Genomic DNA, 12,044 nt, shown 5'->3' on the forward strand with positions numbered 1-12,044 from the left:
GACAAAAATGTTTTTCACTTTTATGCTAGTACATTTTCTTTGCAGAATTTAAAACATGCCAAAAGAAAAAATTCCAAAACTCATTTTTAAATCATTTGATCATTTTTGTCGCACCACGGCCATTTTCTGCACACGAGGGCTAATTAGACCGGGACCTACAATTTATTGCTGATTCCGTATGGCAGGTTTTTTTATACTCGTTGAGAGGTTGATGCATTAACCCCTCGATGGGGGACTCCCTGTGGTAGCAATTTTCTCTGCGGTCATGTCACCGTTTCTGTTGTACCCCTGTGTTAGGAAAGTTTTCTGACAAGGACGAAACTGGGTATCGAACTCGTGATACCTCTAAACATCCTTTGGTACTTTAGGCGAGTATCTTATCGACCTGGGCTACCGTGCCCCCATTTTTAAAAAGTTTTTTTTTGTTAAAATATAATGAATGTACGACATGCTCTATTCCAGTTTTTTTTCCAAAACATAGTCTGTGCATGATAACAAATGCTAGATATTTTACTTCTCAAATTTACAGAGTGCAACTATATCATTGATATGAAGATGTCTTCAATACATATGGATATGGTAGTCAGTTTTTTTTTTCCCTGGAAAAAAAACCAACTTCGTAACTCAAAGTAGGAACTTTTAAGGGCCTTGCAAGGTATCAATGTTACATTTTGGCCACACATTCATTGGAATTATGCTGGAAGATGTTTTTTTAGTTTTTACAACGATATGCTAATTCAAATATCAAACAATTTTTAATGAAGTACTTTCAGTTTTGATTTTAATTTTTAAAAGTTGGGGGTGGGGGTGGGGGGAAACAAACAAGTGTGGGATCAGTTAAAGGTTGCATTCATTCCAATGCTATTTTTCAGGCATTCCTTGATGGATAACAAGTGATGCTGAAAATCATCTTTCTTGCTAATATTTTTAGTTTTGGCTTCCAAAATTTGATAGCTGAAACATGATTATCAGTACAGCTCTGATTTAAACCCGGTTCTTATTATGTGAATCCCTCACGATTTCCACATTACCTTACATCGGCTACCATCAGTACTAAGAATGTTCTCCCCTAAGTCCTGGAAAAGATTGTGACTTTTAACTCTGAACACTCAACTTTACACAGCGCTAAAATTTAAAAAAAAGGGGGCAACTATACCAAACTTGATGAAATGGCGGCTTTAGGGGGAATTAATGATTTTTTATGCTTCAAAACAGAACGCATAAAACATTGTTATAAATTAAATTAAATTTTAAATTTAAATACAACGCCACAACAGGCAAATTGCCCAACGAGGTGGCTGACTTACGAACATCATGGATCCCCGAGCCATTTTTTGGAGTCCTTACCTACTACTGCTACACCACACATGCACTCCCCCCCCTCGCGGAACCCCCCAACGAAGCGGTACATGCGGGAATGTGCGTGTACGTGTAGTGCAACCTGACGTAAAGTTTGTTTCGGTGTAATGCTGTCATCTCCCCCAGTTTTTCTAACTATGAGTGAAGTGTTATGGTTGAATGATTTACCGTTGTAGAACTGTTGCTCTCTGTGGCGAGACTTTTTAACGGGGAGATCGGCTCGCATTTGCGCCTTGAAGTTGGAAACCACAGAAAACCAACTTCAGCCGACCACCACTGTGGGGTTCGAACCCGGATCCTCGCATCACGAGTCCGGCACTATAACCACTCACCACCACAGCGGCTTTGAAGTTTTACAGTAACGGAGTGGTGGCAAAACCAAGTCTGCCCATTTTGATTCATTTCTTGAAAATTCCTAAAATATGACCAATAGCTCGAAAATTTCTAAAATAAGACGTCATAAAAAAAAATGGCATGTCAAAAATGAGAGCCCTAGTTATCAGTTCATAATTGGCAACTAGGAAAGACAAAATGGAAAAAAGAAAACTAGGAAACCACAAATCTCAAAGTATTTTTGTTTTATTCGCAGATACATTTTTTTTATACATTATACACAAATAAATCACTTAAATACTTCAAAACACAATGCAACATGATTCTGAATTGAAACGTACATGCAATGAGCAAGTTTATCAGAATACAATTTTGGTGTGACATAGATACAATCAATATACAATCCGGCTGTTGCTGTTTCATCCCTAATGCAACCGTATGGGGGGATTAAAAGAATGGAGGAATAACAACGGCTTTTTACACACCCTTTAAATATTTATACCAAACAAAATGATGAATATAAGTATGCTTATGCACCTACATCTGTATGTCATGTACAAGATAATATGGCACTTTTTTTTCTTTGAAGAGCACATTGCATCATTAATTCTCATTTCCTTTTTTGAACAATCAGATATTTCTTTTAATGATCTGTTCAAAAGGCATCGGATATCTACTGGCCTTTTTTCAAAGTACTGGTTTTACTGTAGTTCATATTTTTTTCAATTAATTAAGATTCAACAAATTAAATAAAAGGACCTGACTTAGAATATTGCACACTCCTCTTATATAGAATATACTGTCCCAGGAATACCAAAAAACCTCCATCATAGTGAACTTTTTCTGTCAGTGGAGAATCAATATTTATGTAATTTATTTGACGTGAAAATGTTTAAATAATCTGAAGATCATGATCATCCCCTTCCATCATTTAATGAGAATAAAATTTTAATTGAGTATATATGTATGTGTGTGTGTGTATATATATCCTATTGTGTTTATTAATATTTTTTGATTCCTTAAAGATGTATTATATATATTTTAAAATATTTCGGGGAATACCTTTGCAGTAATATACCTTTGAAAGGTGGGAGGGCCCATTTGCAATAAATCAAATTTATCATCAGAAGGCACCTTAAGAAAATTAAAATGTTTCAAACACCCATGACCAAATTCTGGGATTAGGATTTGTGAATATTGTCTTGAAAGAGACCCTATCATTTTGGAAATTTAAAACTGGAAAGTAATGGCTAGATTGGGCTCTTTGAAAAAGTCAAGACCCACCCACACTGTCCAGTCATTAGAAAAAAAAATTCATACAGGCTTAATTTTCTCTGACCCAGCTAAAAGAATGCTTTTTCATAGTTAGGGTTCAAACCTACTGAGGAGGGTATATCAAAATATTTTATTCATTTTTATACCACTCCGATTCATGTACCACAAGAAAGATTCAGTTCATCTTGGATTTTAAAAAGATGATTCATTATAAATTCATTCTAGACAGTGCATTATAAAGGTGAAATTTACAAATATTTTAGTTCAAGTCTTAGAAAGACATTGGCAGAGATAACATGCAGATACATGAGTGGAATTTTTCTCTGTGTGCATGCTTTCTTCTCTTTTGAATCATTCCTCAAAATATGATGTGGTACATATGAATGGTGTATTTCATAATGTTAATAACAACCAAAAGCAGTATTTAATATAAATGCAGAAAATCACACAAATTGGTCAATATTTTTCAAAAAATTTATGTAAAAAAAAAAGAAATGCTATAGTACCCAAAACATTGACTACCTCAAAACTACTTTTGAAACACATCTTCAAAAACTATTTTGATTTAGACTATTTCATTGATTTATTTCAGTAAGACTAAATTAAAGTACTACTAATATTTTCTCGTAGAAATAAGAATACCAGTTGCAGCATACAGCAGAAATTTTACATTATTCAAGTATAAGTTACATGTACAATAACACAAATGAAATGTATATTACTTTGGATTTTGATTCTCGCTAAGCCCGAAATGGCTTAAGTTTGACAGCAAATATGCCAAAGTTAAAAAATTTCCGCTATAAATGATTACTAATGAAACAAACAAGATCAGATCTACATGTAAAATATAAATATCAAAAAATAAAAAATGCTGCTTTTTTGCATTCACCAATCTTAACTTTTGAAATGTTCACAATTTATGAAAAGCAAGTTTTCCAATAAACATACTGGCCCTATTGCTTTTCAGTTATACAATTTAAATATATCCGATTAAAAATTGTAACAACTTTAAAAACTAAAAAATTTGCTTATTTACTTCAGAGTGTATAAATTTAGATTATAACACTTTTAGCTTTTGTCCAAATACCATATCAGTATTATGGTTACATAATTTTAAAATAAATGTGACAAACCATCCTGAATAGTTATCACATTCAAGGTTGTGTTATATCAAAACGAAGTTTAACATTTAGATAATTTTGCTATTCATTAATAATCCATAACGTCTTTTTGCTTCTAGCTTTTATATTGGCATAAAGAACTAATATCATTTGCATATTTTGTAAGTGGGAAGAATTTTTTATTTTATGACTTTAAAATGTATTCTGCGTTTTCAGGATATATATTCATACAATTCCTCACCATGTACAAACCCAAGTTAAATGCACACATGATGATGTATCATTTCATTACAGCAATATCCCGAAAAACAAAGTTGAAAGCTCTCAATAAAATAGAAGAAACCATTATATATTCAGCATTTAAAAAGAAACACTATTCAAATTTTGAAACTCTCATCACAAAACACTGATGATGCATTTAAAAAACACTCCATAAAAAATGTTTCAGTTCTCAATACAACGATCCATCTGCAAAAAAAAAAAAAACTAACTAAAAATATTCAGTGGAAAAAAAAGAAAATATATTAATTAAAAAGCAAATAAGGTAAATGCACAAAGAAAAAACTGGCAAAGGCGAATGATCAGTACATTGTACATAATACTGAAAGAAAATGTACAGAACACCCTTTTCACTTTTAAAAACACTGTTATAGCGGTTGTAACGCCGTAAAATAATAATAACCGATGATCAAAAATCACAGACTAGAAAAAAAAGGCTGACGTCGCGCTAAAATTGAAAAAAAAAAAGAAAAAAAGACTTCTTTCGTGATTAAAACCAGTTCTTTGATTGAAACATAAAAACAAAAGTCATTACAAGTTTCAATTAATGTAATGTCCGATATATATAGGAGAAAAGAGCTGGTGACTTTTTTTTTCCTTATCTTTCAGCATGCCTTGAACCTGCAATTGGCAGCTTTTACACATAACACGCGCGTTAACTGCGAACGCAGGGCTATACATATGGATTTTTACGCTATAATCCTTTGCCGTTTCATCGTCACTTCCATTCATAACTTTCTGAAGAAGTTTGTTTGTCCCTACAGTTCAAATTAAAATTTCAGCATCAAGACGGAAACAAAATGGGACTTGATGGGTTCTTTTTTTTTTTCTGTTACTGGCATTTTATTTTTCTCATTGTCAGTGTCACAAAGTTGTCCGAAATCACGTTTCCATGGCCGATGATTGAGGACAATCTTTTGTCCTTCCTAACGCTGATGATGTGTAAGGACTCGGTGTCGATGATGAGGAAGACGATGGGCCGATGTTACGTTCCGATGGCGACGATGAAGGGCACATGCCGGCCATCGGGTTCTGTGCCGAGGATGCAGCCGATCCGTTCGATAAGGACAGAAGTTTCGGTGTTAGGTTGCTGAGCATTTCGGCCGAACTGGTCGGAACTGGTGGCATTCCGATCAGGCCAGCCATACCCGTGGGACTGACCATCGTCGGTGACTCCATCAAACCAACGCCACCTTCTCTATACCTAAAAAGTAAGTTAGAAACGAACAATTTAGACAACCCATATCAAACTTCACAACATTGAAAGTATTTAAATTCTGATTATATCACGTTAATCCACTAATCATGAGAGTTGGTACTACTATTATTTTTGTCGATTATATACTCACCATAAGCTCCTCATTTCTTGCCTTCTTGATTTCATCATCTGCTTATATTCTGATATCCTTAGCTTCTTCCCATCGACTATACAGGTTCTCTTAGGCCTAGGTCTGTACCTGTAATCAGGGTGCTTCTCCATGTGTAACTTGCTAAGTCGGGACTGTTCTTCGTAATATGGCTGCTTCTCGCCGTTCGACATAGCTTTCCATCGGGCACCTAAGAGAATCATATCCAATATATCATTTCTTCATTTCTCAATCCGAGCAGAGAAAATTAAATTAACTGAGCGTCTGCCCACACAGAAGCGATACGACAGTGAATATTTAATTTAGTATAAATCAAATACTTTCTAGATAAGACTGGAGTTTCACAAATTCATCACCAGAGGAACTCTAATTGACGAACACTACAATTAACTTGTAGTGGCGGGACCTTCTTAATATAACCTACTTAGCGTAACCATGTGTGATCCGTGTTTTCCCTAATTTTGGTTGTCCCTATTATTTTTCAATTTCCACATAATTTCAACACAGTTAATTTTTTTAAACTTGAAATTATAATTTTGATTGAATTCGTGGGTGGATGAAAATAATTTTCATCTATACATGTAAAATTACATGTCCTGACAGACCGATTCACCATCGCCGAGCTGAAACCGCTGAAGCTGTAAATATGAAATTTAGACACTAGTTTCATTTCATAATGTAGAGGAAGGAGTTCTCAAGCTGTGCGCCGCGAAGCGGCTTCCCTGACGAAGGCTTTTCGGAGAGACTTTGTTAAGCTGCTCTGGGAGAGCCGCTGATGAAAGTTGATTTGGGAAAGGGGGTGGGGGGTTTGTGAACCCTCAATGTTGAGACTTACTAAGAAGGTATTTTTCAAAATTCAACCCGTGAAGGGGTCGTAAAGAGGTGCAAAGGTTATATGGAGAAATCATTGCCGAGCCGAAACCGCTGAGGCTATAAGTATGAAATTCGATCAGTAGTTTTATTTCACATTGTTGGGACTCAGTAAGAAATGTTTTTCCCCCTTTCAAAATTCAACCCCTAAAGGAGTAATTTTCAGATTACCAAATTCACACGAGCGAAGCGTGTATATATATACAGCTAGTTACTTATAAACTATATCGTAATCATTATGACTATTTTTTCACATCAGGTCTTTTTTTCCGTAAAATACATTTTAATCACTGCGCGAATTGGAGTTAACATTAATTTCCTACCTCATTTTAGCCATAATTGGCGATTATTTCACGTTTGACAACTTTTTTGGATAGAATAGTCGATTTTCGTACATGAGCAATGGCGGGTGGTTGGGGGAACAGAGCTGTGAAAAAATCAAGCTTTAGCTTTTAAGTGCAATAAAATGGTAAAAGTGTTACTACTTTCAGAATCCAGCAGAAATCAGTCTCCACAGAATCAGGGCTATCTTAACATATGGGGCCCCATCCTGACATGATCTGAGAACCTTTTGTGCATGAAGAGCCTACATGATGAGATCTGGTACTATTATTTTCGAGAGTAAGTATGTAAATATGTAAGACGTAACTTCCAGCTAAGTATGAGGTCCTACAACATTGTTATCGTTAGGGCCCCACGTTGATCAGACTGCCTTGCATAGAGAACTTCCACAAGATATAAACTTACTGAAACCCAGGGCCGACCTTATTTCTCGAATTTTTCTTATCTATAAATGTATACACAAAAATCAATCCAATAATTGGAAAATGCACCACCCCTGATACATGCGTATTTACAGGGGAAAGGGGGGGGGCTAGGGCCCAAGTTCGGGGGGAATACGTAAGAAGTCAAGAAAATTAGACTACAACAGGAGGAGAGCGGTGAAATCGTAAATCCAGCTTTTTGCTCCAGGCTGAGGATGGATTTCTCCTGAGACGAACCGGCTTATATCCCCTAAGGGGGGGACAGAGCGGGGGCTACGGTTGGTCTGGAGGATGAGGATGGATGGAGGTCCTGAATCAGATGCAGAGGGAAGGGGCCACGAAAAGAAAATATGATTCAAAAGGGGGGGGGGTCCATGGGCAAAAAGGTTAAGAAACACTGTTTTAGGGTATTCCTGCTCATTTTGGGATACCAAAAGGAGACTTGTTTATGGTTAATTTCCGAAAATTTTCAACTTCTTCTTTCCAATACACCTTAAACTATATAAACTTTTCATATTAATATTTGTATGATTATAACTTGATGTCGTACCTAATATTTTTGATATATTGGAATTGTGCATATCGGGACACGCCTTGAGAATTTTGCGTCTCTCGTCTTTGGCCCAAACCATGAAAGCGTTCATCGGTCGTTTGATATGTGGCTTCGATTCACCATCTTTTTTTGATTGGCGAATTATCTTGGCTCCCATCATTTTACCTGATATAAAATAAAAATTAAAAATTAAATATCATCTAAAATTGTTAAATGATGTAAAAATCATCGCTAGATCTCTGTTATCTAATATCCATCGATCAAAACTGACCTTGACAAGACGAATGAGCGTCGCCTTTGGCCTCCGGATCAAGTGGTAGAGGTGGGGATGCATCACAGTGTTCGGAATGTGAGGATGACGAAGTCGGATGCGATGGCGGCGGAGGAACTAGCCCTGGGTTCGATGGCAAGTACAAGTGTAATGGAAAGTTTTTATCACCCATGTTTGGAAAAGCTGGCCCGTGATGATGAGGATGATGATGCGATCCCGGATGACCGTGTGGTAATCTCGCACTTCCAGAAGCCGGAATCTGTCCTGGGAGAGTGGTGTCCTTTCCTGGCAGTCCCATTTTACCTGCAAAAAAAATCAGTATTACGTTTACATAGCTATTCGAGAAAAGTGCTAAATACGGTCAAATTTTTTGTCTCCTAGTATCAGGTGTGTACCATAAGAACTGAGTAAAATCATAAAAAATTAAAAAAAAAGGTACAGCAAAAAATAATTTATTCTTGTTCCCTCGGATGATATACAATGATCTAGTATCGTTCAATCCGCTTTTCAAAAAAGAAAAAGATTTTTTTGGAAGCCGTCTCTCAGTGATCAGTCACGCACATCTGAAATTTCTACCTTTCTCGATATGTTTTATCACAAACTTTTGAAAACTGGAACGTAATATGTTAATGCAATATTAAAAATCATGCGAGAAACTCCTGACAGTCCGGATCTTGCACCATACGATTTCTGGCTGTTTCCGATGTTGAAGGAGAATCTCTGTGGGAGAATTATTAGTTATTAAATAACTAATAATTTTCGCACAGAGATTCTCAGAGTCTTTTCCTTCAGATGTCCAGTTGAAAATTGCAGCTGTGTGTGTGTGTGTGGGGGGGGGGGGGGAAGAGAAGACAGCTTCCAGAAAAAGCCTTCTCTATTTGCTTTGAAAAATGAATTGAACGATGGGACCATTGCATATCATCTGAAGGAAGATACTTTGAGGGCGCGGTAGCTCAGGTTGATGAGATACTCGCTAAAACAACGAAGGATATTTAGAGATATCACGAGTGCGGCACCCGATTAGTCATCGTCAGAAACTTTCCTGACGCGGAGGTACAGCAGACCATGAAAAAAGATTGTTACCACAGGGTCTCACACCGAGTGGTTAGAGCACCAACCTCTCGGCGAGTCAAAAAAACAAAAAAAATATGTCGAACGCTGACGTTCGGAATTGACAGTGAATCGTAGTTCCCGATCTAATTAGTCCTCGTGTGTAGAAAATGACCGGGTGCTACAAAAACGATCAAATGAAGATATTTTGAAAAAAAGATAAATTATTTTTTTGCTGTACCCATATTTCTTTTGATTTTACTCTTAGTCTTTATGGAACGCACCTTGTATAATTTGAAAACCTCCAGGAAGATTTATACCTGAATGACCCATGAGACCCGATAAAGGTCCTGGCCTCAGTTGCAGTGGGATCGAACCATAAGCTCCGGTGAGGTAGGGATTAGCAGCGATCTGTGTGTAAGAGTAAAAAGGTATTAAAGTCATTACAATTGTAATATATCATTTACTACTAATCGGTGTTGTAAACTTATTGTATGAACAATCAATCATCGGCAAACTTACCGGCATGGACGAGGCTGCAGCAGCAGCTACCTGACCTTCCAGCAAGTGAGCCAGGGAAGCGATATCCATGGACATTCCTGTCGTTGTAGACGGATATGAGAGTGCCGTTGTCGGCGACAAGTGGCCCCTCGTCGGTGACGTGGAAAGCGTCTCGTTCATTAGGTGTTGGTTGGCGTTTCTCAAACCAGGACTACTACGGTTAGGGCTCCTATAAAAACGAAGTGTGTAAATATGAATTTCATTGATTCTCTATGAGAATTAGATACGTGTATAAGGCCGGCATTACACTATAAAAGTTTATAATAGTTCTTTTATAAAACTTGAAAAATTCAACCAATAAGATCATCGGTTGCATTTGCTCGAATGTAACCAATATGCTGATTGGTTGGATTTTTTAAGTTTTATAGAAGAACTGTTATCAAACTTTTACAGTGTAATCCTGGCCTAAAAGTAGTATGAAATGAGACTGAATCATTGACTGAAACTGTAATTTAATCTGTACCTTGTAGCAGTTTTCCGTCCACTTTTGAAATGGTGCTTCGGTTTCGAAAGGTTAAGAGGAGCGTCGCTGTCCAAGTCGGAACTTGTTGGAGTTTGGCTTCTTGGACTATCTTCCAGCGCTGCGAGTGGGGACATCCACGGTTGAGCTGCGGTCGTGCCACACAGCTGTTGAATAAAATAAAAGCAATGTTAAATAAATGCATAGAAATCCGAGAAATTATATAATTCTTCTACATCGTACAAAACAGCAACATCAATAGAGAAGTAATAGTTCCAGTTCCTTGGAACAGTTTTCCCTGGATTAATTCACTGTCCGGAAGCTTCTACAGATGATACCGGCTATAAAAGCCTGCATTCCTTCAAAATAGTACGTAGTGACAGTTTGGTATGTACTGCACCAAGAACAGCGTCATACCCAATCGAAGTTCATCAAGATCCACCTTCTCGAAATATAGAAGACTTATGGTACAAGGTTCATTTATTATAAATCTTGTTTGAATGAACGAAGAAAGAGTAGCCCGACATCTGTTTTCCGATTTATAAAATTTGGACTCGCAGATTGCTGAGGAATCTATGGAGCAAAGAAACAGGCTACCATAAGACCCAGAAAAATCAAATACGGAAAAAAGAACGAAACAATATTTAATATACCTCTGCTTGCGCAACAGTAGTAAATCCAAAGTTTTTTTTTATCCGAAAAAAAACAAAACAAAAAGCCTTTCAACAATAGTAAATCAAAATTGCTCAGCAATGGCCAAAGAACGTTGAACAATAGCTAAACAAGTTTGCTCAGCAATAGACAACAAAGAGCTAAGATTGTTAAACAATAGTAAATGTGGATTTCTCAGCAATGGTTAACAAAGAGTTTGTCAGCAACAGAGTTTGTCAGCAATGATTAACAAAGAGTTTGTCAGCAACAAAGAGTTTGTCAGCAACAGAGTTTGTCAGCAACAGAGTTTGTCAGCAATGATTAACAAAGAGTTTGTCAGCAATGATTAACAAAGAGTTTGTCAGCAATGATTAACAAAGAGTTGCTTAGCAACAGTCAACAGAGAATTGCAATAATAAACAAAGACCAGTTCAACAATAGTAAACCAAGATTGCTCAGCAGCAAATACCCGTTCAACAACAGTAACCCAAGGTCGCTCATCAATGGCTAACAATGAGCCGTTGAACAATATTTAACCAAGCAACAACAGAGTTTTTCATCAGTGGTTAACAAAGAATTTTTCATCAGTGGTTAACAAAGAATTTTTCAGCTATGGTCAACGAAGAATAACAATTATTGTCTTCTCAATATTCACGATTGAAGTATTGCTAGACAATCACGCATTTCTTAACCAATAATCCAGACTATTTAATTGTGTTTGATTTCAGATGTCCATAAATAATAGTTCATAGATGATAGAATATACTTGCCCAATTCCTAAAAGACAGCCCCAGTCCGTCGCATTGTTTTTTCCTCATCGAATATTAATGTGAGGAAACCAAAGTCTTTAAAATTCCCCATAGAAAGTAAGTAACAATAAACAAAATCCATTTTTTCGGCCGTACTTTCATTATGATGATGAGAGCGTTTCATGTATTCGTCGGCTTTTCATATTATTGAAATACATGCAGGGAAAATATCATATCATATGGCTATAAAATCTTAAAAGCTCTACTTTACGGGGAAAGCAACAGCGTTATTCCCACGTTCATCGCATTCATCGTAAAGACTTTGGAAGTTACTTTATAAAATATTCAGCAGAGGAAAGGGGGAGGAAACACTAATAAAAG

General features: G+C 36.6%; 1 protein-coding gene across 5 annotated transcripts in view; it reads right to left on the reverse strand.

The window, feature by feature from the left end:
• Nucleotides 1–1,922: 1,922 nt before the first annotated feature.
• Nucleotides 1,923–12,044, reverse strand: part of LOC149081711 (uncharacterized) — a 472,262-nt gene continuing 462,140 nt past the window's right edge. For all 5 annotated transcript variants that reach the window (XM_089237128.1, XM_089237127.1, XM_089237129.1 and 2 more), the window contains 7 exons: nucleotides 10,267–10,430; nucleotides 9,765–9,972; nucleotides 9,563–9,653; nucleotides 8,193–8,495; nucleotides 7,919–8,086; nucleotides 5,717–5,924; nucleotides 1,923–5,571 (listed from right to left, as the gene is read on the reverse strand). In XM_089237128.1, coding sequence (XP_089093254.1) covers nucleotides 5,250–5,571; nucleotides 5,717–5,924; nucleotides 7,919–8,086; nucleotides 8,193–8,495; nucleotides 9,563–9,653; nucleotides 9,765–9,972; nucleotides 10,267–10,430 — 1,464 coding nt within the window. In that variant the 3' untranslated portion in view covers nucleotides 1,923–5,249. The remainder of the gene's footprint in view (nucleotides 5,572–5,716; nucleotides 5,925–7,918; nucleotides 8,087–8,192; nucleotides 8,496–9,562; nucleotides 9,654–9,764; nucleotides 9,973–10,266; nucleotides 10,431–12,044) is intronic.

The sequence above is a fragment of the Pholcus phalangioides genome, unplaced genomic scaffold, assembly GCF_987345545.1.
Source record: "Pholcus phalangioides strain wild (caught in Gottingen) unplaced genomic scaffold, Ppha-v1.0 ptg000009l_1, whole genome shotgun sequence".
Lineage (NCBI taxonomy): Eukaryota > Metazoa > Arthropoda > Arachnida > Araneae > Pholcidae > Pholcus > Pholcus phalangioides.